Source organism: Chroicocephalus ridibundus, chromosome Z (genome assembly GCF_963924245.1).
Source record: "Chroicocephalus ridibundus chromosome Z, bChrRid1.1, whole genome shotgun sequence".
NCBI lineage: Eukaryota > Metazoa > Chordata > Aves > Charadriiformes > Laridae > Chroicocephalus > Chroicocephalus ridibundus.
This window is the reverse complement of record NC_086316.1, coordinates 41981343-42008056: the sequence shown is the minus strand read 5'-3', so window position 1 is coordinate 42008056 and position 26714 is coordinate 41981343. Positions and strand designations below refer to the sequence as shown.

Genomic DNA, 26714 nt, shown 5'->3' with positions numbered 1-26714 from the left:
TAGTTAAATGTCAAGGAGGTGGACTACATAGGGAAAATACAAATGGCCTCTGTTTCAAACAGAACCTATAATGCTGTTTTTTCAACCGTTTTCATAACTGTTTTCACATTGAGTCTAACAATAAAGCATCTCTAACTTTGCTTTTTGTAGTTCCTTCCACTCTTCTCCCTACTCTGAAGTTGTATGCTAACGCTCAGGAGTTGCTCAGAGCAGACACATTTACAACTTCATGGGGAGATTGATGTTACCCAGTTGGAACACATTTTGCACACTGAACTCCTGTTCAGTTTAGAGCTCTGTCTTGAAACAAAGCCATCCTTAAAGTGAAAATATGTGAAGGTGCCTTCCTTGGATAAAAGGTGGGACTGAACTCTCATTTGTTTACATAGCAGCCATACTTGGCAAGGACTATGCATTAACCTTCAGGCAAAGTCGTCAGAAGGATGCAAATGTTGCAGGCTTTTTGGCTCTCTTAATTTCTTTTTCAAGGTGCTATGTTTCTAATTAAAACCCTTTCAAGGACAGTAACTCAGTTACTGCTCACAAAGATAGAATACACCAGATATCTAGTCACTCCACAGTATAGTGTGTATAAAATAAACTATAAACAAAATATCATTCAGTCATATTTTATTTTTGTATCCTGTTTTTACATTGCTCTTGTAATGATGTATAGAGAGATACTGACATATGTACACAGAGAGTGAGTGAAAGCATTTAAATGTATTGCATGTAAACAGGCGGGGAAGAGCTGTTGTGTTTTTTTTAACTCATCCTTTTTTCCACTTCACAAAATTAAGCCTAATCATTGTGAGATCTTCAAGAAACTTCTTGTTTTGAATTGTGAACAATTCTTTAGTCGTCTGCAGTTAAGTTTACTGTTAAACTGCTGATATGTGGGATACACTTCCCATCATCTCTGTGTGATGGACTAGTCAATAAGTGCTTTTCAGCTCAGCAAATGTATGCACAGGTGTGTGCATGCATGCACGCTTCAGCAGTTTAGCTTGTTTCACATTAACTATGTTGGAAAATCTTTGTCATAGTTCTCTGAGTAGAATGAGAAATCGTCAGGTTGCAAGCAGATCAGCCTCTTTCCTTCAGGCATGAGCGTTGGGGAAGGGCCGCAGGAAGGTATACTGGTATGCTTGGTATTACTTTCAACCTGTGGGTACAGTACACTAAAAGTATTCCAAATCTAGCTCTCCTCATCCCTGTTGCTCAGAGTCAGCCAAAGCCATCTGATTAATCTGCTCGCATTTAACAGTAATTACTATTCTGGGGAGCTGTGTTCAGTGAGATGTGATCTTCACTGAATCTGTACGTGGCTAACGGTCTGGGCAATGCCAGTCACACCCTTGATTTACTTGCCTTTTTAAATGTTTGGCCCAGAAAGTGACATAATACTATAATAAACTGATATCATGAAGACAGTAGCATAGTCCTGCACTCAGTGCTGGGTACACATACATACATGTAGGCAGATAAAGAAGTAGTCTTCTGTATTTCCATCTCTCTCTTAGTCCGTCATCCCATGTAGTTACTTCTCTAAAATTTTTCATGCATGACTCAGAGTGATATAAATAAGAAATAATAATAAACAATAAACAATGTGGTATCTTTCTTGTGCTCTGCCACAGATAAAGTTCTTTATCATGCCTTAGGACTAGTGGCTTCTCTGGGTTTCTAAGAAAACAATGAAGAAACTGAAAAATCACTTTTCTGTAAGCTTAGTAAACATCTAGAGCAGTCTGTTAGCAGCCTAATGAAATTTCAGAAAGCAACAGAGACCTCCAGTTTCATCAGCGTAATGTGCTGAGGCTGACAGCAGAAGAGGATTTCTGCAAGAGACAAATAAGCTGAAATTCATGATGAGTTACTTTTAAAATAACCAAACTACAAAAATAGGAGGCCTGAGCTTATAAAATGCTGGAGAAAAGACCAGATTGGATGAATTCCCTGCTTCTGTGATTCTTCACTTTCTGGTCATTCCTGCAATCTGACTTGAGTTATCTAACAAAGTTACGGTAGGTGATTTAGCCTATGGGTATGCTTAAAAAGTTAACTTAGCCCCCTTGGCCCTTCCAGTGCTTGAAACCTCGAATTCTGACTGCTTCATCTAGTGATACCATCTGTTACAGATACTATCAGAGTGTTTCTATTGATTTTATTAAGACGTTTACAGTTATACTGTTCAAACCATATTTGAATAGGCAGAACAGCAGAGGTTTTGGTTAATTATTATACAAGCAAAAATGGTACCCGTTAATGCAGTGGTTTTTCTAACTGGAAGTACTTCATAGAGTAGTAATACAGATTATTTTTAAAGCTGTTGGTTGCTTTTTTTTCTTAAAATATTGCATAAGGGAAGAAGTCCTTTTTGTACATGGGATGTTTTGGTAAAATAACTTCAAATGAAATATTTGACGTATTCTTACTGAAAGATAAACTATTTTATCATCACGTACATTGGGTTACTATATTGGGATTGGGGTACTTCTGAAATTTGGTAACTTGACACCAAAAGATACTCTAAGTCAGGTGTTAGGAAAGAGAGTTTAAGAGACAGTTATGGAGTTCACAAGTGTATCTGTGCATAAGAAGGAATTCAGAAGTTATAAAGTATCAGTTGTCAGTACATTTGTTTGTATTTTCTTTGTAAGTCTGTCTGATTTTCCCCTCTGCTTCCCGTTCCTTGCTGTTCTTGCTCTTTTTGGCTTTGCTGCTGTTCCAAAATATTCCTAAGGAAAGTGTATCAGCATGCACTTTACTGATGGGTATAAATTACAACTTGATTTAAACTCTGTACATGTTGGGAATGTACTGCATAATAGTGTAATGTGTTACTCTTCTGCCTGTGTATTTGCAGCACTCTACGATTTATAGCTTCATGGTCAAGTTTAATTGAGTCCTTTGTATTTGCTTTTCTATATTATTAGTAGTTGGAAAAGATCGGTCCTAACAATGATCTCTGTGGTGCACCTTCAGATTTCAGCTGGCTTAGTCTCCTGCTTAGTCACTTATACAGCATTTGAGGAGTGTTTTCCTCTTTAGTTTAAATGGTGTATAAAGTTTAACTCCTCTTTCACCGCTTTTCTTTAGTACTGCTTTTTTCCTGTGTCTCCCAAAAGTTAGTACTTCTATCGTGCTATGGCCAGTGTGCCCTTTCCTATAACAAGAGTTTACGTGCAGCTGGAACGTGTTTACGGTGATCTTCAGGTGCTTGCTGCTCTTTCTCCTATTAAGTAATTAGGTGCTGTTCCTTCATAGAATCGTAGAATCATTTAGGTTGGAAAAGACCCTTGGGATCATCACGTCCAACCATCAACTCCACTCTACAAAGTTCTCCCTTACACCGTGTCCCTTAATACAACATCTAAATGAGTGTTAAACACATTCAGAGAGGGTGACTCCACCACCTCCCTGGGCAGCCTTTCCAGTGTCTGACCACTCTTTCATGTTACAGAGCGCTCAACTACTTTGAGGGCTGCCACTTAGACTCACTGGACTGTGAAAATGCACTTGTCTGCTATGGACACAAAGCAGACAGCTCGACTATCAACTGAAGAGACCTGTGTCTGTGCCAGCACTTAAAGTGCAAGCTTGTTACTTACCTGCAAAACTGTTTGCCAGAGCTGTTTAAAAACCAACTGAATGAACAAACAAAAAAAGAGCCTAATCGTCTCTCCAGGACCCATGTATCTTTCAATTATAGGTGTCCTGCGATGTTCTCACCTTCGTGTTGTTTGCCATTTCTTTTCAAAGCTCTCCAGTTTTTGGAAGGCTTACAGCTAAACCATACTTCTGGCATTCTCTCAGCATCTGTGATGTAGAATTAAACGTTTCAGGGCAAGGAAAGGAGTTTAAAAAAAAAAAACAAACCAGCACTGTTCAAGTATTTCTGACTTTTGGAGCCTAAATAAATATGGTACAAGCTTGTCAGTCAGTCCTGCGTTCATTCCCTATCTGCCTGTACTCATTGGTTGACTGAAAAATTGAAAACGTGATGTGGGGAAGGGGCCCTTAATGTGCCCTAGCATGCCCTCTGGGGAGAAAAGAAAAGATGTGCCTGCACAGTTGGAGAAACTCTACCTGGCAAGTTACCTTGTTTTGTATCTTGGTGTATCTCAGTTTCTTTATCTGTCAAGATAAATGAAGTCTTTTTTCCTTGCAGGCCTAAGGCTGGTTACTAGCACTGAAGCTGTTAGCCCATGAAACAGGTTCTCTTTTGAGCCTGGTACACATAAAACATCACCACTTCCCAGTCACATCTGCTTGGAGTGCTCTATTAACCTATTAACTACGGCTTACTCCACCTTGCTAATGCTGATAATAGCTTATCTTCTCAGTGGGCAAAGTATAACACTTTGTGCTAGTGACTCTCAGCGGTACTGTAAGCATTATACACACAAGAGAGGCTCTTAAGTGCCTCATAAAGTTTACCTGTCTTTTGCAAGATGATAAAGAGGGAGAGAGGAGGGAGGGGGAAGATGTTGCCTCCGATTTGGCATTGCAGCTGGATTGAAAATGTTGTTTTGCTTGATTTAGAAGGTGTAGAGGGACTTAGTGTAGCTATAACCCTTCAGGTTGCCCAAAGAAGCTGTGGATGCCCCATCCCTGGAGGTGTTCAAGGCCAGGCTGGATGGGGCTTTGAGCAGCCTGGTCTAGTGGGAGGTGTCCCTGCCCACGGCAGGGGGGTTGGAAGTAGACGATCTTTAAGGTCCCTTCCAACCCAAACCATTGTGTATTTCTGATTCACAGTTTGTGGAGAAGTCTTTCTTTATTTTGAAAAAGACTCGGGTACTGCTGCTTCACTGGGGAGTTTTGTGAGAGTGCACCTGTGGTAGGTTGACCCTGGCTGTACACCAGGTGCCCACTAAGCCACTCTTATCACTCCCCCTCCTCAACTGGTCTGGGGGAGAAAAATACGATGAAAGGCTTGTGGGTCAAGATAAGGGCGGGGAGGGATCACTCACCAGTTACTGTCACAGGCAAAACAGACTCAACTCAGGGAAATTAATTTATTGCCAATCAAATCAGAGTAGGATAATGAGAAATAAAACCTAAATATTTAAAAACATCTTCACCCTACTCCTACCTTCTTCCTGGGCTCAACTTCACTGCTGGTTTCTCTACCTCCTCCCCCCAGGCAGCACAGGAGGACAGGGAATGGGGGTTGTGGTCAGTTCATCACACATTGTCTCTGCTGCTCCTTCCTCCTCACTCTCTTCACCTGCTGCAGCATGGGGTCCCACCCACGGGGTCACAAGTACTGATAGAAAATCTGCCCCAGTGTGGCCTCCTCTTTCGACGGGTCTACAGGTCCTGGCAGGAGCCTGCTGCAGTGTTGGCTTCCCACAGCGTCACAGCCTCCTTCAGGCATCCATCTGCTCCAGCACAGGATCCTGCAGAATGTGTATCTCTTCCACCATGGACCTCCGTGGGCTCACCACGGGCTGCAGGTGAATCTCTGATCCGGCACCTAAAGCACGTCCTCCCTCTCCTTCTTCACTGACCTTGGTGTCTGCAGAGTTGTTTCTCTCATGTATTCTCACTTCTCTTTTCCAGCTGCTCTCGTGCAGCAAGAGTTTTTTTCCCCTTCCTAAATACATTATCACATAGGTGCTACCACCATCGCTAATGGGCTTGGCCTTGGCCAGCAGCGGGCCTGTCTTGGAGCCGACTGGCATTGGCTCTGTCAGACATAGGGGAAGCTTCTGGCATCTTTGCACAGAAGCCTACCGAAACCTTGCCACACAAACCCAATATATAACCTTATTAGCAGAAGCAGCTCAGATGCCCTTGATGACAGGCAGCAGTACATGGGTGGTGGTGGTGACTGATGGAGCTGACTGATGCTGAGATGCTGCTTGGGGAGGATATCAACTGCTCAATCGGCCTTCCCTGCTGCAGATCTCTTAAGGAAAGGCAGAGACGTCCACAGTCTGCTAGTGAAAATTTTACTGGGGAAAACAAATGGCTCTATGGTTGAGTTGCAGTTTCTTTCAGGGGCTAATCTAATAGCATTATGCAAGTCTCTTTTTGTTGGATTAGTATCATTTTAAAAAGGAAAGCAGTGAAACAAATAGTAAAAGCAGTTGGATCTTAATATATCACATTTTCAGAGTTGAGTAGTAAATACCAAATTTTTAAAATAGAAAAAAAAATGCCTAAGTGTCAGAAACATACCAAGACGGCTTACTACTCTGATGTCAACGTAACGCCTTTTCCTTATTCCTGTGCCCTACTCTCATTAAACTTTGTCTTTTGAATGCAGTCCTCAGAAATCAGTGTGCAGAATTCCCCCATGCTTGCCCTATTGTGGCAATAAATACTAGAAAATGGGTCCCTGAGTGTTACTTGAGCATCTCTGTGCCCAACTTGAGGCTCTTTTGGAGGGTTCTTGGGGCAAGAGTTTCGCTCCTCACAGAAGGAGCTGGCTGGGAAGAGCTGTTGCAGAAGGCTGGGAGGGGGGAGGAGTACAAAGCGTCTGACACCCCTAATCACTGTGATCATCCTCCTGGAAAAAATGAAAGGACTTTTTTTGTTTTTTCCCCTTTGATTCTAAAGCGTCTGCCTCTGTAGTTAAAACTGTCCATAATTCATGCTAATGAGTAGTTGTTTTGTGATCCTCCTAAGCCAGGACCAATAAAGGGTGGAGTATAGGGCCCATCACCTCTCTGCATAACTTTTGCATACACACACACATATATATATATATTTATATATATATGTATCGCAAAGGGCAGTGTGTATCATCTTATGATGTAAAAAAGATGGAGAAATGCAATGGTTAGGTAATGGGATCAGTACTTGTTCTGAAGGTAGCCTGAAAAATCACTGAAAGTGGAGATACCATGCCAAGTGTCCTGAAAAGCATGGATTTAGGATAATAATTAACTACTGGTTGAGTAAGAATTACAAGATCACAAACCAAATTACTGTTATTAGCAGAAGTATTTGTTATCATGTCAAGCTGTCATCCTGCTTCGCTGTTTAACCTGATTCTGCCATGTTGAAAAAAATGTCAGATACTTTATAAGTGTGAGTTTGTGATTTACTTCTGTATTTTTTTTCAGTTTAATCGTCTCCTAAAATGGCAATCATTTTTTTTACCCCAGTCACTTTAAATCAAACCTGCAAAAGCAAGGGAACTTAAAAACTAAAGGGCTTTTCTGGCTTTGACGACGCTGTGTGAATTAATGCTGGATCTGAAACTGTAGGATATGTGGGAGAATATTACTGGATATAAATGTGTTAGCCCATACAGAGATGACTTATAACAGCTTGTCGCTGCAGTTGTAGAGGTTAAAGCCCAGTAAATACCGTTTGACTTACACCTCTCCTCTGCTTTTAAAACAGGAGTTTAGAAGGAGTTATAAAATAGTGTGGCTTAGGGAACCCAAGCATGAAATAGCCCTTTTGATTGCAGCTTAAGTGTGATCTGCATAGGCAGCATTTAATAACAAACAGCTAATTATGGGGTTACGTGCTGAATACCAAAACAGCAACAATAAGAAGTTTATTTAGTGTATAACTGGCACTTATTCTAGATACCTGTTAGTTGATAATTTCTTGCAGTCTTGAGTAATGTCAAAGATTTCTGGAGCCTGACATCCTAATAAACCATGGATGGGACCAATCTATAAAGTCATGTGGTTTTAAACAATGTATTTGTCTTCTGATAACATTTTTATATGGAATTGTGAAAGCTCAGGATGCCCTTTAAACAGGCGTTTGTAGTTGGAGAAAAAAAGTAAAAGACAGAAAAAATAAAGCTAAAGAGGAGATCTACTTGTCTTACCTGGTCCCCTTTGTTTCAGTAGGCCAGCCTCATGTTGTAATGCCATAGTTGACACATTGCTAAAATAAGATTAAACAGCCTTAGCCTTAAAAGCATTGGAAGCAATGAAATGGCTTTGGGGAATGCTGTAATTGTAATATGAATAATACTGTGGAAAAATCACCTTTCTTTAGCTTACAGGTCCACACCTAGTGCATGTTTTTAAACACTTGCAGAATGTTTTTTATTTAGAAAGAAGCCCAAAATGCATTACTCTCTTTAGTGAAGAAGCATTAAAGGAAAAATTCTGTCATGGGCTAAAGATTGGAAATTCAAATACCAGAATTTTCCAAAAGTCAATGATACATGCTTTGTCAGTGAAACATAGATAACTCTTAATCCCAGTCAACTTTATGATTTCATCTGGGATATCTAAATGTATTTTATGGCCATATAACTTTAGACTTACTTTTCAGTCCCAGCCTTTCCAAAGCTGATGTTACCAGTGATTCTGGTTTTATGTCTTTTGTGTTTTGTTGTTAGGTTTGTTTGGTTTACCTTGTGGGGTTTGTCTGCTTTGTTTTGTTTTTTTTTAAGGAAGCAGTAGCTGTTGTCACCCTTACAAGGTGAGCATCGATAAGAAAGTGGTTAGCCACATAGCATTCAAGCCTGTGGATGAATCATAAGCAGAAATATTTTTCTTCCTCTATTGGGCAACTTAGGCTTCTAGCCTGAAAGCCAGCCAGGTGGCCAAAAAGCAAGCAGTGGGTCTTTACCTCCTTCTGATCCATGAGCTTGAGTAGCAGTTCAGAGTTGTGGTGATGCCTATGTCTGTCTATCGCCCGACTTCGCCATTTCTCTGGAACTGTGAACTTTCTGAAAAGCTGGTTGCTTTTTAAATAAGCTGAATACTTGTGTGCAGATGTGCATGTTGTGGGGGAGAAAGTGAGAGAATCGCTGCTTTTAACCCCCACCCCCAAGGGCCGGAAGACTCTGTTTGCTTTTCTCTGCAGCAGTGCGAATCCCTGAGTGCATGCTTCACTCTGGCTGCCTGTCCCGCAGTGCAAAATTGCTCAGACCTCAGAGATCAAACACAAAGTCACAGTTGCAGAAGGAGTCGCTGTGAACTTGAACTGAACCAAGCAGGGAGGGTTGGTGTACTTCAGGATACATTGTCTAGCTAGTCCTCTGCTGCCAAATTAGGATGACACAGATCTTCCAGAGGTCCTGTGCCTTATCTGCCAATCCCATATGAATGCCTTAGGTGCAAGAGCATCTCAGAGAGCACGAGCTGACAAGGTTAGGCAAGTGAAGCAGCTCTTCCAGGCTACATGTAATGGGGAACAGGATGCGGTGCAGTCTAAAGTACTGTTCTGTCCGCTGCTGATTGTAATAATAACACGTTGGGCCCTGTCTGGTGAACCTGGCCATTGATGACTTGTGCAGAACTGTGGGAGATGGGTGCCCAGAATTTAAGGCAAGGACATTTTTTATGCAACATGAAGTCATCTCACAAGTTCATAAACCGATTTAATGAAAAAATGAGTAATAAAGCTTGAATGCTGATCATAACATTGAAATAAAACCAAGCCAACCTATAAAACTTAAGACTGTAGACTACTCTTAGAGCTACCTTCTCTCATTGCTTATGGCTGCATTCAAAGGCTTCCCATCTGGTGGCAGCTGCTCTAGAGTCCCTTTCGAGGAGTTCACAGGAGAGGATTCATCTCTGGCCTGCCTCCTGCAGGTGACAGTCATTTAGCCTTGCCCAACTGCATCTCCCAGTTCAAGACAATGTGTCACTCGGGGTTCTGTATGGGGTCAGCATAGTAATGGTGGCAGTGGTGACCCAGCAGCATAGAGTATTCTCAGATGATCACCCCTCTGAATTTAAAAATCATGAGTGTGATTTTCTTTTACAGCATTTTATTATCTTCATTTATTGCATAACACTGTTGCTGATCAGTTATCATCTTCTATTTTCTGTCTGTCATGCATTCCTTAGTTGCTTAATTAATTTGTTGGCGTATTTGGCACATGTTCATTCTCCAGTAATAAAGTAGTATTGTGCATTAAGTTCATGCATGAGATGTGTAGCTTTGAGTGATTCCCACTTGGCAGCTCGTCATTATGTGATGCCCTTTTTGCAGGTGATGCATCTTCCTAGAGATCTCTGTGTTAGTTGTAATTAATTAACCACTAATACAGGTTAGCTCCTCTTCCAGGTACTGGATGAAATTATACATGCCCACATGTAGTTAGTCAAACCTACTAGGCTTAGCTTTGATTTAACCTACATCTACTTCAGGGGACACCACTTCTTCAGTTAAAAGAGTAGGCTAACTTCAGAAAATTTTCTCATTGGTATCACTCTGTAATTCTGTGAATCCTTCATACAGTGAAATAAACCAAGAACAGAATTGCTAGAGAATTCTCGTCAAGAGATTAAGAAAACTTAAAAGGAAAACTCAGCAGTATTAGAAAGCCTGTTCTCGCTTTAACTCAGCGTTAGATTCCTGGAGATTTCTGGTCTGAATCGGTGTGTACACCCATCTAGCAGCAACAGGCTTACACATCAATGATAACCTGCTGGAGTCAGCAGCTTCCTGGAGTTTTTTAACACAATCACAGGTTTTTGTTCCTCAGTACGTTTCTCACCTTCAAAATCTTCATACTTAACAAGATCATACAATAACTGTAATTCTTGATATTGCTATATTTAGTCAGTGCTTTTAAAACTAAAAACCAAAGCAGTGTCCTGAAACACAGGAATATCTTTAAAGCTTTAAAAAAAACAAACTGGAAGATAGAATAAAGTGAATATTAAGTGATCATACAGATTGGAAGACGCTACAGACTGTCTCTCTTCCAGAACGAGAAAAATTATCCTCAGCATGCATGTGGAAAGAGAAATCCGGAAACCATTACTTTTCCCCAGTAATCCTGTATGCACGTATTTGTCAAAAATCCAAAGGTCTACACAGGTGTTATTTTTTATGTCTAGGTGTGCTGAAGTGTATGTGTATGTATGTACATTTGTGGGATGTAAAAGGGGTATCTTAGCTTACCTTTTCTGCCTCCTCTAGGATTTTATTCAGGTATTATTCTAGATTGCATAAAAAGCAGTAATGTACTTCAGTTGTTTTGGCAATGTGGAAGTGCAGCTGTTTCTCCCGCGGTAGTAAATAGAGGTTATTCTTAACTCTAAGCTCCCTTGAACTAAATGCTCATCTTTATTCTTTCCCTCTTTTTTTTTTAAAGTGGGCAGTTTGCTGTAGTGAAAAAATGCCGTGAGAAAAGCACCGGTCATCAGTTTGCAGCAAAATTCATCAAGAAACGGAGAACGAAATCCAGCCGGCGCGGAGTGAGCCGGGAAGATATTGAGCGAGAAGTCGGCATACTAAAAGAGATTCGACATCCTAATGTGATCACTCTGCATGATGTTTATGAGAACAAAACAGATGTCATTCTTATTCTGGAACTGTAAGTATCTCTAGAGACCTGGGGAGGAGTAACAGAATATTTATTTGTTTGTTTGTTTTAAAAAATTAGCCACTTTATCTGAGAATTGCACAAATGTAATCAATGTTCCTTATCACCCCAGAAGAAGACAGATAATAGCCTGAGAGTTCTTTATTTTTAAGTCAGAGTTGTAGCCTCTTGATTTCTACACATATCTTTCATTCTAAAGGCACTGCAAAGGTTAAAAAAAAAAAAACCAGCATATTTAGGAATCTTTTCTGCTTGTTACTTTAATCATTGTTGATGTGATGGATCCAAAAGAATAACCTGGAGCTAAATAAACTGATTTGGAGGTAAGAGTAGAGGGAAATAGAGATTCTAAGTGGAAGATAGTTTAGCAAATGTTACTGTGTTTTATGTTGGTGTAAAGTAAAGTAGTATCACTGAATGCTTTTTCTCTTTTTAAGCCACATAACAGAGAACAGAATTTTCCCAGTTCTGTCCTGTTGAAATGTAAACTGAACTTTCATATCCTTGTTGTAGTTCCTATTTTTCATCCAAGGTTATTGCTAATGGATTGAGGTAAATACGTCAGCAGAGAATGCTTCTGCATTGTTTCAAGTCTGGCTTCAAGTTCCTCAAAGACTGCAAGTTTAGAAGTTAAGCGTTACTCATCTGTGACAGTTTGGCAGTGTCTGCTGGTGGGATGTGCATATGTTTACATCGTTTGCATGCCTGACGCTGTATTATTGCCATACTTGCACGGTATCAGTTAAATGTGCTTTGAAATAAGTATTTCATGCAAGCAAGTGATTTGGTACCAGAAACTTGGGCAGCACTTGTGTCTTTTCCTTATCTGTTCATGTGATTTTTCTTATATAAGTTATGTCTTCCTGTTGTTTAGCTTTGGTAAATGATATTTCTACTTACCTAGTGTTGCATGCTTTCAGTAACACATGTATAGATTTTAAAAGAAAACTGGGAAGTAGCTTTTGGAGTTTCATCTTTTCTATGGTGTATATACATGCATGATACTGCTTTGTTACGTTAGAACATATTTTTACACTTCTAGTCCAGCATGTGATTGTTTATTGTAATACTTGTTGTAGTCTGGGTTGTTTTTTTAGTTCCGTAAGTATACACTTGCATTAGTTTGTCAACTTTGGATAATTTAAGCAAGTTTTGTTTTGTTTTTTTTTAAAAAGAGCTGTATTATCATCCTGTGTGAAGTAAAACTTCCTTATATTCCTGTCAGAATATCTACCACTCCTCATTTTTGTTGAGAACTTCTTAAACGCGTTGTGAATACACAGCAAAATTAGTGTGATGCTCCTTCCTCTCATGACTTGATATTAGCTCTCGCATTCTTCCCCTCTGTAACCTTACTGTCAGTGTATGGCTGCTTCTGTGGTGCTTTCTTTCTGCTCTGTAATGTGTCCAGATGAAATCAGGCCAGTGTCCGGAGTGGAAAGCTCTGAGGAAGACCCAGTAGTCAGGGACAGCTGTAGGAGGAGTGGGGCTGCTCTGACCCAGACCCTCCTTTCTACATGAGATAGCAGCTGTTTTGGCAGCAGGGCTACTGTGTGTCTGTGTGTACCCACTAAGGTTTATCGAATGGAAACAGATATTGCTTCTGACAATATGTGTTAATATTTTGTAAGCTCGATAGTGTGAAGCTCACCAAACTGTTTGCATTGCGGTGTAGCTAATTGTTTTGCCTAGTTTAAAATCCCCATATAGTTTCAGTTGGAGATTTTTTTTTCACTTTTTCAAACTGCTGTGTGAGTCTTTCAAGTTGAAGACATGCTATTTGGCGCATCATATTTATTTAGTTAGAGGGTCAAAGTGGAAAAAATGACACATTAGTGATCCCTTTGCAAACTGAATATACTAATTGCTGTAAAGTTTTGTAATTCTCAAAATCACTATGATATTATGTAAAGCTATTGAAAAGGCAAAAGATTGTTATTTTAATGGCATGCTTAAACGCTTAAATATGTAATCCCTTTCTTTTAAGGTTCTAATATGCGTATTTTGCCTAGGGACCTACTCCCCCAATGTTCTTTTTTCTTACAGAACATCTTCAAAGAGAACAGAAATAAAGCTGAAAGCTCATTAAATAATTTGTTTTGCTGTCCTCAGAATCCATCCTAAGTGACCATTTTCCCTTTGAATTAGCAAATAGCATTGATCCTGGGACTTGTGTTCCTTTTTGACTATAAGATGAGACAGTACACCACATACAGACAGAATTCTGTGTAACTTATTTTTTCTAGAATTTAGACAGAAACTAAAAATCAACATTCCAGCTATGTTCAAAACAAAAACACAGAAGAAACACTGATTTCTTATTAGAAGCAAGTGTAATAACAAGAGGAGTGATGGGGAAGATTACTGCTGGTTTCTGTTCTTGGTAGAAGCTGCACCTTGGAGACATCTAGCCACTGCAGCTGCCCTTTTGGTGGCTGCCAGTAGATGTTAACCTGCACAGTCTCAGGACAACAGCGTTTGTTGCCTGTTCACTATTGGTTTTTATCCCCTGGTTCACCAAGAGGTTTGCAGTATTGCATGCAGCCTCCTAAACGTTTTTCTGCATTACCAGTCATCTGTTTCTCAGAGGTGAGTGTAGAAGTTTTCCCTTCATTCCCTTGTAGCAAATACTACATCAGCCAGCGAAGTATTCAAGGTGGCAATCTGTATGCAGAAATATGTAGGCAGTTCATTAATTATTGCAATGGCAAGGTCCTCACAAGACTGAATGCAAAACAGAGCCGCATATCAAAAACTTTATCCACGTAGGTGCTCAGAGGTTTTTCTCTGAACTACCTTATGTCAAGATACTGACTACAAAAGAAAAAAATTACATTTAATTTCTGACACTTATAAATCAAGTACTTCCTTAAAAGATTCATCAGTCACACACAAGCATGACATATCCTTGAAGAGCCGTACTTTAGTACAGTCTATTGGTATATTTAGAGAAATTGGGCATTTTTTTTGTATTTCTAGGTGTTACTTAGTGGCAAGCGTGTCCTTGATTTGGAAATAACCTTTGAAATGCCCACTCAGTGGGCTGTTTCATCATCTTGCAAGGAATGCTGTGCATATTACGTATCAACTGGAAGATGCTGTCTTTTCGTCATCTAACTTAAAACTGTAATACTTTTTTCTCCTATCACACAAATAATGGAAATAGTCAGAATTTTGTAGTACTTTTTTCTCTCCAGCTGCAGCAACTAGTCTCTGTTATATCTTAGCAATATTAAGCTATTTCCAGTGGGCTCTGCTGAAGCCATCGCTTTATCAGACTTCACGGACTAGAAAACACAGATGCCTCTGTTGCACAGTGATAATTATTTTCTTTCCTCAAGCATGTTTTGCATTTGCTTGGTTCCCCTTTTGCTGGTCTGTTGGTAACCTTAGATGCATAATCCCTTTCTGTTCTATTTTGTGTTTCCTTCTGCTTTATTATATCTTCATTTAGACTGCAGACCTACAAAATATACTCAGTATGTGGTGCTTTGTAGAGCCTTGGCTATGGTTTCTGGGTGCAACTACAAAGAATAAGTACCCTTATCCTGAATTACATTGCAGTTCTTTAGAATCCTCAAAAGTAATGCACATTGTCTCACTTTTTAAAATAGCTTGATAGCAATACCTGACTTTTCACTGGGAAGCTATAGATGGAGTTAGGCATTCATGTTTTTCCCTGCAAAAAAAACCACACCTTAATTTCTGAATTAGAAATCTGTATTTAAGACCATTATCTTTTGTAGCATAGTTCTGAATGATGAATATCTCTTTCTAAAGTTCAAAAAAGAAGAAGAGGAAAGCTTTGAAAGTCTTAGCTCAGAAAGAGAGGAATTACATTAACTTGCAAGTGATTGTGCATTAAATACTAGTTTTACTTTCTTTAAAATGTGGTCCTGTGCATGCCAGTGTCTCAGAAAGAGTATCCACCTTATTGGTACCTTCATAATAGTAACCAAAACAGAACAGAGCAAGGAGAGGATGATATATCCATGTATAAAAATTCTGGTCATGTCATGAGTTGCTCATTGAAGAGTAAATAAGCGCAAATAACGATGATCTCTTTAAATTCCTCTTCTGTCTTATTGGGGAGTTAATTTAACTTGTTACATCCATAATAGCTTGGCTTCCAGAGAAGCTTGAAGTCTGCACAGAGTTTCTTTACTTTTTAATTCGCTTTTGATAGAAATAGCTCAGAAGTTTTTGTTAGTTTTACCTGTAAGTCATAAGAAAGTTGTTTTTGAGTGGCCTTGTGCTGAATTTTGAGAGGAGGATTGAATCTTCAGTGCTTAGTGGGATGTAACAGCAGGTAAGCAAGCGCTGCACTGCTAATTTGTAGATGTTGTGACATCTTTTGACTTCAAAATCCTGAATTGTAGACCTGCAGATAGATGCACAAAGGATGTGTAGACAGGTAAGAATGAAGGCTTGACAGGGCTGAAAATAAAGGAAAGTCAGTGTAACTCTGCAATGCACCAAGCCCATCTCAGAGGGAAAGCACATGGCTTCTGGGCTCTGCAGGCCCTAAGCAAAATGCATGGTGCGCTTGTATGCTAAACCTGAATGCTCTTCGTACATTAAGTTTGAATGTTTGAGGCAGGATGAAAATACTACGGCACTCCATTGGGCTGAAGTTGCGGTAACTATGTGCGTTATCCAAACTCTGGGCACTTCGGGAAATTCAGTGATGAAAACCTAAATGACGGCCATGTTTGGGTGCAGGAAAGATTCACAGGAGTGTTCAGGTCTCCTTCTTAGTGAGACTTAACTGCTTAAATCTTAGTCCCGCTTTTGGTGCCTGTGTTCTCTTCTGGCTGGCCGTTCTAAGGCCAATGCTTCTTGTTTAGTATAATTGAAGAATTCAGGCACACTAAAGAGAGGATTTCATGACAGTAGCTGTCTCTAATAGAAGCTGGACAAATGAAAATGACAAGGTGTAGTGACACAGTAACATGCCATGATTTTTCTGGTAGCTAGATAAAGAAAAAACTAAGTACAACGTTCTTCAGTGGGTAGGTAACATAACGAGCTATTAGCCCTATTCTGCACTTTCAGAATATTTGGTACACTTTGTACTTCTGAGGAGTGGATTGGTAACAGCACAGTTCATGAAGGCTGTGAAATGAAGTGGATGTAAAACTCCTTAACCTTAAATAAAACGGAAGTAGCAATATTTCAGTCTAGTCGTGGGCTGATAACTTCTGTTTGGAAATAATGCAAGGGGTCATACAAGAGACATTTGACCACAGACTCCTTAGTGAAAACATTTCTTTTGCAAGTCGACAGAAGAAACTTTTGGATTAGAGAAGAATTCAGATAATTTACCAAATTTAGTCTGCTTTAAAATGGAATAAATTGGTTCTGGAATTCTTCCTCCACTTTACTAGTTGATATAGGTTTGAAATCTAAGCAAAGTTAGACCTTATAAGCTTCAACCTACTAGGTCAAGTTCTTCAAACAAGGAGTTTGAGTTTAGGTTTTGGTGTTTGTTTGTGTTTTTTTAACTTCATCAGAAATACTTAGATAATCATTAATTATCATTTAGGTGCTATTACAATATGAGCAATGTGATCAACATGACATGTGACTGAGTTGTTATGAGGTAACCACGCTGACTTTGAAGGTTAATTGGTTCTAAGTTCGCTGTGTAGGTTCCCATAATGACTTCCTCTGAGATCAGTTCTGTTTCATAGTTGAGAAAGCCTGGCAACTTGCAAAAGCACTATCCAGAAATCCTTTTTCTACAGGCGTGATGTATTTTCTTTGCCAGAGGGAAATATGTGGGTTGCAAACACATCTGTCAGCCTTCCTTTGGGAAGACTGGGAAATGCTTTTACTACTATTGCATTTTGTAAGAAAGAATGCAGTAGACCTGAAGCTTTATTTTACTTGTATGAGTTCAGGAAGGCTAGCACCTCTATCTAGAAATACCAGGGAAGCAACACATACCAGCTTTGCTCTTAGTGGAAATGTATATACACAATATTTCTAAAAACATGTGTTCTGCTACTTGAAAACAGCATAAAATGTTGTCATGTTATAACAGTGAAAACAGATTTACTCAGCCTTTATGACTTTCTATGTTATAGCATGCTCAATAACGTGCCATTTAGGGTTAAGTTGTGACCTCCATCAATCACAAATTCTTATTTTATTGAGCAAAATATTTTAAGAACCTATTATGACTGCAAAGTAGGACTGTGACTTGGTTTAAAGGTAAACAGAAAGGTTTTATACAGGAACATTAAAAAATTAGTTCTTTAAAGGAAAACAGTATGTGAAGGTGAACATAGAGGTTTTGCACCTGTAAAGGAATTTAGCTGTGACTGGACTGTAATCAAGTTCCTCTGTTAATCTGAAGGGGTATAAATTGTTGCCCATCAGTCACTTGCTAGCACTTTGGAGGTCAGAGTTGGGTTATGGCACAGACGAACTGCTCAGAAAGCTGTCTTATAATTCCTACCAGTCAAGAAAGAAATTGAATGGAGAGCTCTGTAATTCCAGAGGATACTAGGTACAGACACACCAAAGTGCTCTACAGGAAGAAACACTTGTGCTCAGTGAACCTCTTGCCTCTGCTCCCTTCAGGAAGCAATCTTTATCCAGCTTGTGGCTGGTGGCAGTCTGTTAGACACTGACTACATGGGCTGCTCTGCGGAGCCCCGAAGGCAGGCTGGGAGTGAGTTTGCATGGCTCTGGAAACCTGCCCAGTGGTCTGGTTTCAACGAGATTTCAACAGGGTGTTTGTCCACCAGCAACCCCAAAGCTCACTTAGAAACAAGGTTGGGGCATTGTAATGGAGGTGGAAATGTGTACTTCTTGGGAGAAGCTCAGTCATAGGGGCTGATGTCTGGAGTTGTCTGCCCCATCTCCTTTAGATTAAGACTGCCTCTGTGCGTGAGATGGGATGTTCACATGTACTTGGTGGAGTGAGGCTTTCTGCTTGGCTCCTCACTCCGCCTGAGAACGTGACCATATGATAGTAAAATGTGCAGTGTCTATTTACTGTGGAACTGTGTTATCCTGGATGGGGCACAGGGCTAGACTTGAAAACACAGCAGCATTTCAGGAGGTCTGCAAAGACTGCAGTAGCTTATGTAGTCAGCGTCTTACTGGCTTGTTCTGGCCCATTTCTTATCTGTGCTATCTGGAAGTCCAGTCAAGATCATCTAGTGATTCTTAGTGTATAATCTGGTTATGAAATCTCTGCTGGTAGACCTGGGGGCGCTGTAATCCGGTGAATTAATTGTGGAAGTGAAACTTTTAAAGTATGTTGAGTGTGGACCTGTATTAATGCTCTACGACTTCCTTGAAGTAATTGCCTTGCAGCGATACCATGGTTTTCTGTATATCTGTGGTGGTACAGCTTAATATCAGACCTGCCAGAGTAAACAGGAAGGTAGGGAATAAGCAGTCTTCTGAGGAGCGTGAAGAGGAAGCTAAGAAATACAACCTGTGTTACTGTGCTCCCGTGGGGTTGTGGGTTGCAGCCCTTCATGTATGGGAAGGGTCCCTGGAGGCTGCCTGAAGCAGAGGGACCTTTCTGGGAAGCCAGACATTTCTGAGCTTCCAAGTCATCTCGTGTGTTCTAGTTTAACACTTTACTTACTCATCATTGCTTTAAATCCCCATTTCTCTCATGCCTTATTTTGCTGCTGGTGAAAGTAAGCAGCAGGAGAAGCTCGCTGGACACTGGGCTTGCCAGCAATGGCAGTGCCCGAAGGGGGAACACAGGGTACTGAGCTTGCCCCCAGAAGCTGGGGAGTTACCAACAGGAGAAATCGCCATGGCCAGCTCTCTGAGGTGAACCCACGTAGGATTTCACCCAAGGCTTTAAGGGTGAAGTGCGTAACGTGGAGAGGCACACAGAAGTCCCATAGACCCGAGGTACAGCTGCTTCTGGAGCAAAGCTTTGTGTGCATTACATGCAGTCCCTCCTCAGTCACCTACTCCTTAAGCAAGGGCTGCCAAGTCACTAAAGAAGCACGTACCACTTTTGCTAATTAACTTCCAATTTTAAGGGGAAAAAAAAAATTTTTTTAAATATTCTTGAAACCTCAGTTTCAAGATTTGCAAGCACTAGCTATATTACTTGTGAAGTACAGATAACATTTTATTTTGCGCTATTGTAAGGCCTAAGACATAATCATAAAAGAAATGTCACTACAGCTAACCTGTGGCAAAAACAGGAGGATAGTACTCAGCAGTGCTAGAGAAGAGCTATGTGCGATCTCATGCAATTAACTATTCACAAATACAAATGCATCTTTGAAATTCATAAAAATGCACGTACAACAGACTTGTCATTTCATGTGGTCTAAAGTTTCAGGATATGAAATTGCACAAAACAGAATGATTGCGGATAAGAAGAAGCTGAAGATGAAGAGGGTTTTCACATGTTACACAAATACAGTTAGGTTTCTTTCTTAGATATCAAAAATAAAAAAACCTTGGGAATTAAATCTTTCTTTTGGATTTAAAAGGAATGTGTGTAATCACTAGTACTGGATGACTAGTAAGTTTCACAGAGACTTCTTTCACAGGGTGTGTCATCCACATGAAAAACAGACCAGTTAACCATGTGTTTGGTGCAGTTTTTCAGCCTCTTCCCCAGCTGAGGGTCTGGCTCTGCTGGCTCACCAAACTGTGTGATGGTTAGCCCAGTGCCAAGCCATGCCGAGTGCGTAAAGGTGCTGGGTTTTGCTGGGACTGCTGCCAGTGCTGGGGAAGTAGCCACAGTGAGTGTGACTGTTCCACGCGGCATGCTCCAGTTAACAGCCTCCCGGCAGCTGCAACAAACATCACTGGGAAACATGTGGAAAAAAGTTCCATATGACCCCGACATCCCTTATCGCAGTCATTGGAAACGAAGAGAAGTGCCAGCACTGTATCACCATCCATGTTTCTGTTCATCATGACAAAGTGCTGCAGAGATACAGACCTTAGCCTGAAAACCTTTTGCTATTTTTTCAGTCAGAAGCAAAGAAAGAGAGAATATGCATGCGTATCTATTTGTAAGATGTTTCTGACCAGCCTCTGTAAAATAATGGACTGTATTTAATCGTTAAGAATTCCATTTTAATGTCTATACAACAAAAAAATATTATTAAAATGACCTCTCTTCCTTCCAGTCTATAATTCTTGTATTTAATGGCACTTTGTTTCAATAATTGCTTTCATGCAGAAAATATTACAACACAAATAATACCCAGAACAATACTCTCATTATTGTCTAGGCAGCTCAGTGAAAGCTCCAAGAACTCATTAAAATACACTTTTCATGCAATTTGCATTACAATAATGCAGATTAAGTCTCTTGAAAAGTAGACATGATAAAGAAGTCAAATGTATTTCCAGAAATTTGCTGGGACTGTTTAGCTGTTGTTATATGTTAATCGCATTATTTTTTATAACCAGAACTTTAAATTGTGAACAGATAATTTTTTGCCTGCAGAAAGGCAACATAAATTAGGGTGTACTTTCTAAATTTTTTTTAATATCAATATAGCGCAAAATATAGCAGATAATATGACCATCTTTGCAGTGTCTAAGACATTTCTTTGTCTCTGATTCTGTGATTTCTGTGCAATAATGCTGCTTTTATAAACAGAAAAAAACAGTTTTCCACAGTGGACAGTCATCTCCGTATATGTCCTTAAACTGAAAGGACGTTGGTTGTTAATTTTAAGAATAGTTGTAGTTCATGCTTCCTATTTACTTCACTTTGGTGTCTCTTTTTCTGTTGACAATTATTGTCATCACTCCCGCCAGATTGCTGACTGAGCTGCAAAAAGGGTCATCCTCGGTTTATTCCTGTCCCTCAGATACAAAAATCTAGATGTGCTTATGTACTCTCTTCACTTCTTACCCCTCTTCCTTCTGCTTGTGCAGCTAAGGCACTTACTGGAAATAGTCTTAAGGGCAGTACTGGCTTTTCCTTGTAGTAAAAGGTGTAGTAATGTTCAAGTACCACACACGTGATGAATGTAATACACTATTTCAATGAATGGAATGCATTTTCAAAGGGTTGAATGCTTTGTGGAGTTCAGAAACTGAACAGTAAGACAGCTACCAGTAACGATTTCAATGGGAGATTTGAATTTTGTCTTTTTCAATAGAGGGGTGGAAATCTGATATTTTACTGGTAGTACAAGCTAGTTCATGTTTTATTTTCTAGATGTTCCATTACGTTAGTACGTTTGAGTATACTTACTTCACATTTAATTTTATTCTTTTAAATGTGTGTACAGAGGGTAGGTGGGGTTTACTTCATTTAAATTTAGATACAGCCAACCATGATTGTTTGGTTTTTTAAACCTTTTTTTGTTCAAAAATAAGACTTCTCTTCTTGTATTCTTTTCAGGGGGGAGGAGGGGCAGTTACTGACTGTTATGGATATTGAATTAAGTAATCTTCATCTTCTTTTTTGATATTGACAACATTTAAAGCATCTGGATGCTTTTCAATGCTGTTCTGAGAATAGCTTAAAGGAACCCAGTGGTTAAAATAAGCTCATTAATAACTCTGCTTTTGCTCTCCAAGTGTTGCAGGTGGAGAGCTCTTCGACTTCTTAGCTGAGAAAGAATCTCTCACAGAGGAGGAAGCCACAGAATTTCTCAAACAGATACTTAATGGTGTTCAGTATCTCCACTCTCTGCAAATTGCCCACTTTGATCTCAAGGTGTGTTGAGCAGATAAAAACTTTGACAACTGCAAGCAATATCCATTAAAGTCTTTTGTAACACCAGCCACAAACCTGCCATCATGCAGATCTTGGCCATAGTTCTGTTTTGGTAGCTTATGTAGACAGGGGAAAGCTCAGCCATTGAAAAGAAATTACTGAACTGTAAATAGTTTCCATCTGTTTTTAATATAAGATTCCTCATGGAAAATAGCAACTTCCGATGAAATTAAACCATTCTGAGGAAGCAATCTTGAAATAAAAATTATGATTATGATTTTATGGAATGCAAATGGGATCTGGATGAAACATTCTGAACAGGATGCACTTTTTCAACTTTTTTTTTTCTGTTGTGCACATTTTGTGTTCACGTGAACATTATTTATAGATACTAAATTGAAACAGTACAGACTTAAAAACAAAGATCCTTGTGGAGCAGACAGAGCACATAATTTCCTCTTTCTTTGCTTTCAGGGCTTTTTTGTTTGTTTTTAGAAAAACGGTTAATTGCATCCTCTTGGTAATGAAAAGAAAGCTTTTGCGTCTAAACTCAGTTACTGCTTTTTTAATGTTTCGATTTCAGAATGTTTTCTTCTGTAAGATATTTTTCAGAGGTAGGCAGCTGAGCATTCCCTGAAGTCTGCTGAAGTCAGCAGCTACATCTATAATAGGAAAAGGAGGCATAATTATTATATTGCAGTGCAGTTCTGAAAGGGGTGCTGTGTTCTGGGGATGAGGTGGGGAAGGGAATGGTTTTCAGGTTAAGCATACCTTTTCCAGTCTCATCCTCATTACCTACGGTAATGGTAATATATTTGGTCTTTGTGTGACAGTCAGCAGAAGACAAGAATTATTATTATAGTAAGAAATACATTTCTTACAATATGAAATGTAAACACATGGTTGTAATAAAACAAGGCTTCCTTACACCGGATATCAAGAATATGTGAATTAAAGTATGCAGAACAATAAAAGTATGCAATAGAAATGTAGGGAGGGAAGGAAGAATATTACATTTGCACATTTCAGCCCCTGTATATTGGGAAGAGAGGTAAAAGAAGGGTGATGATGAAGAGCTGTCCTTAATGACTCCAGAAGTCCTTAACAAAGTGAGCAGGATGGATGTAGCTCCAGACGTTCTTCAGAGCACGCCAGCTCTGTAGTTTATGCCAGTTTACAGTAAACGCCAGTTTACTGTAGTTAATTTTTAGCATGGACATGACAGAATGTGGAGACTAAGTAGCTGGTTCTGTATGCTAGTTAAACTGATGGAATGCAGAAGCAGTCTCCATTGATGATAATCCTGACATTTTGTCTTCTAACTTTGTTCTGGTTTTGCAAATCTTTATTGTAAAATAACCTAAACTCTGTATTTTAAAATATAGCTAGAAAAGACATGAGAACCTGCTCTTAATCCCTTTTTGTACATTGAGCCTTAAAGTCTAGGAGATGGACCATTCCTAAAGTTTCTCTCGGAGAGCCAAAGGCAACAAGATACACCTCTCTGCTTGTGTAGTGTGAAGGAAACCTCTTTCAGGGAGTAATGTTAACCAAACCCAAATGATAATTTATATGACTTTGTTTCTTGCAAGCTCCTAGCACTGCTTGAATGGCTGTAGCACAGGGGCTGTGTTCTTTACTGAAGACAGCATGTTTCACTTAGGATCAGTCCACATAAAAACTGTGTATTGACAGGAGGTAAAATCTTGGCCCTGTGGAAATCATAGCAGTCTGTCATCAACATGAAACCATAGTTTACTGTAGTTAATTTTTAGCATACGTTAGATCATAGTATGAAAAGACAGGATTTTTCTGCTGAAGAGGCTCAAGGCGGTAAAGAGAAGTGTTCAGTGTGGAAGAATGCTGTTACGTGTCATTTTGTACCTATGTATAATCTCTCTTTCTCTCCCCCTTCCTCCTTTTCAAAGCCTGAAAACATAATGTTGTTGGACAGGAATGTACCAAAGCCTCGAATCAAGATTATTGACTTTGGTTTAGCACACAAAATTGACTTTGGAAATGAATTCAAAAATATCTTCGGAACACCAGAGTTTGTTGGTGAGAAAACTGTTGTTTCTTCAAACTATTCATTCTCAGTCTGTGAAACAGTATATGTGGTTTAGCTTGGTTTGGATGAGTTACAGGTTATGTAATTTGTGTGTAATTCATGACATTATGAAATTTAAATAAGCAATCCTTAGCATTCAGTTCCAACTTAGACTTGATTAAGGTGTTTTTATCTATCAGCATCTTAGCTTATTACCTCTGACATATGTAGGCTCAGAGTGACATGGATCTATTCTTTGACTAGGTACTGATCTTCCTGCTTTCTCCTTTAGCTCCTGAAATAGTAAACTATGAGCCTCTTGGTCTTGAAGCAGATATGTGGTAAGTTATTGGATCTACTTGAAATAAATCTCTCACGATTATTCTTATGTTCTAACCTTTTTTTTTTTCTCTCCTCTCTCTCCCTCCATCTGTTTCTCTCCCTCATCCTTTTTTTTTTTTTTTCTCTTTTCCCTTCACTCCAGGAGCATTGGTGTAATAACTTATATTCTGTAAGTACCAAAATCTATGGGTGGTTCTTGCAAATGATGGGTTTTTTAATTCTGATTCTATCCTCTGGGTTTTTGGTGGTGTCTGTACAAGTCAAACCATTTTGATTACACATCATGATTCAAGTTGAATGATCATGAAAGCAATAGTATAATTATTGAAAGAATGGCCGTTAATCATCATCGAGATAGAACGGGAAGCTGTCTTCAAGTCTGTAGGTGATTTTCCACAGTGGCTTTATCTTAATATTCAGCAAAAATTTATCTTAAAATAACAGCAAAGCTTTTGCCCAGCTAGATCACATCTTCCTCAAAGTAAATTTGCGGTCTTAAAGCAGAAAAGAAAAATGTTCACTTTCTGTGGTTATTTAATCTCAGAGGATTGAAACAGCAATGTTGCAATGTGATGAGAGGAATGTTCTGTCTTTCTTGCAGTCTAAGTGGTGCATCACCATTTCTTGGAGAAACCAAACAGGAAACATTAGCAAATGTGTCTGCTGTGAATTACGAATTTGAAGAAGAGTTCTTCAGTAATACCAGTGCCCTAGCTAAAGATTTTATACGAAGACTTCTAGTCAAGGATCCAAAGTGAGTTGTTTCTCTTGTGTATGCACTGTTGCAGCCTATGTCTCTAGTATTTCAAATTACATGATACTTTGAGATGTTAGTTTAATAAATGTATAGCAGTTTGTATTTTTTGCTATCTGAAATAGTTCTGTCTTCTATTCTATTAAAGGAAGAGAATGACTATTCAAGATAGTTTGCTGCATCCTTGGATCAAGGTTAGCATGTAATTAATTCTCTGTTGTCCTGTTTTTAATCATTCTTTATTTCATACTTAGCTTTCACTTTCTAAGTTCATTAACAAGGAAAATTGGCATAATTGTTTAATATAACTTGCTGTTTTGGAAAACTAATACATGCAAAATGTGGACTTCATTAACATATCCTCTATGTAGGTTAGCAATAGGGAAGTAGCCCACTATTGAGATAAAAACCATGCTCAGGCAGAGAAGCTAATTTTCAGGGAGCATTGCACTGACAAAGATACATTCTCTGAATCCAGTCCAGTTTCCTTTCCTGTTTGTCATCTTCTAATCTCCTTATTTAGATTGGGCAAAAAAGGGTCATCTCTCTCCTGTCTTTCTTTAGACTGAAGAAAGCAGTTGATGCAGGGTGGTGGTCTGCTTCTTCTTTGTGTTCAACAGTGTTTGGTTTGGATCAAGCTATTGTGGTACTACTAGGTTGAGAAGGAGTAAATGGTACCTATCATTCTTCTTAATGTGTGCCACTTAATTTTTTCAATTCCCTATCGCATTCTAATTGTGAGTAGTAAACCTCTTTGGTGCCACTGATTTCCCAGGTCTTGGGGATGCACAGTAGGTATTTGACCTCATTCCACTTCCCACAGAAACAGTTAGCAGAATATTTATCCGTGCCACAGCTGCTCCATTTCACAGTTCAGCCTCCTACGGCAGACATTTCTACAACAATATGCCAAACTACAGATCTGACTGGGCTTTGCTGACTTTTTGGGTGTGTAATCTCAAACAGTTGAAACACGTTGAGCATGTTGAAATGATCTTTTAAACTGCTGAAGCAAGCATTGTCCAGGTTTGTCTCTGAGCGACCAGAGGTCTGGTCTCCACTCCTCCAACAGGACATGGTTTTTTGTACCCTGTTATGTTCCTTTATATCATAACTTTCCGGGCATTCGCCCCTCATCCCACCGGTCATATCCTCTTTTCCCCCTTCCTGTCACTACCTTTACCTGCATTTCTCTATAAAAATTACTTCAAGTATGGGATCTTATAATGCAAATTTGGTATACTGCACTAGTAACTGGTGTATAGTATTAGCCTATGAGAAAGTTCAAAGGGTGCAGCCTTAAAGCTCACTGCACAAGTAGGTGGGATGTGATTTTTTGGGGTTCCAGCAGCATCCAGCTGATTACACTGACACTGGAACAAAGTTTGACTGCATTTAAAATCAGCCAGAAAATCTTCCCAGAGGACAAGATTTATCTAGGAGATGCTATCTGTTATCTGCATCTCAGAAGGAGGTGAAGGATAAAACCGAATGTTCTGTTGGATATTGGCTTTTTTTGTTTAAAAGGAAAAAATACATTTTAGTGTTGCATGAAACATTCTTAGGTCTGGATTTCCTTCATCACATTTTTACAAGAAATTCCATTTGCATGCCC

General features: G+C 39.4%; 1 protein-coding gene across 3 annotated transcripts in view; it reads left to right on the top strand.

Moving 5' to 3' along the window:
- DAPK1 (death associated protein kinase 1) overlaps positions 1-26714 on the top strand; it is a 90810-nt gene that overhangs the window by 30309 nt on the left and 33787 nt on the right. For 2 of the 3 annotated variants that reach the window (XM_063319717.1, XM_063319716.1), the window contains 7 exons: positions 11045-11266; positions 21818-21956; positions 23885-24014; positions 24296-24344; positions 24488-24514; positions 24947-25099; positions 25248-25293. In XM_063319717.1, the coding sequence (XP_063175787.1) occupies positions 11045-11266; positions 21818-21956; positions 23885-24014; positions 24296-24344; positions 24488-24514; positions 24947-25099; positions 25248-25293 (766 nt within the window). Of the gene's footprint in view, positions 1-11044; positions 11267-21817; positions 21957-23884; positions 24015-24267; positions 24345-24487; positions 24515-24946; positions 25100-25247; positions 25294-26714 lie in introns of those variants that run through there. The other variant, XM_063319718.1, reaches the window with a different exon arrangement.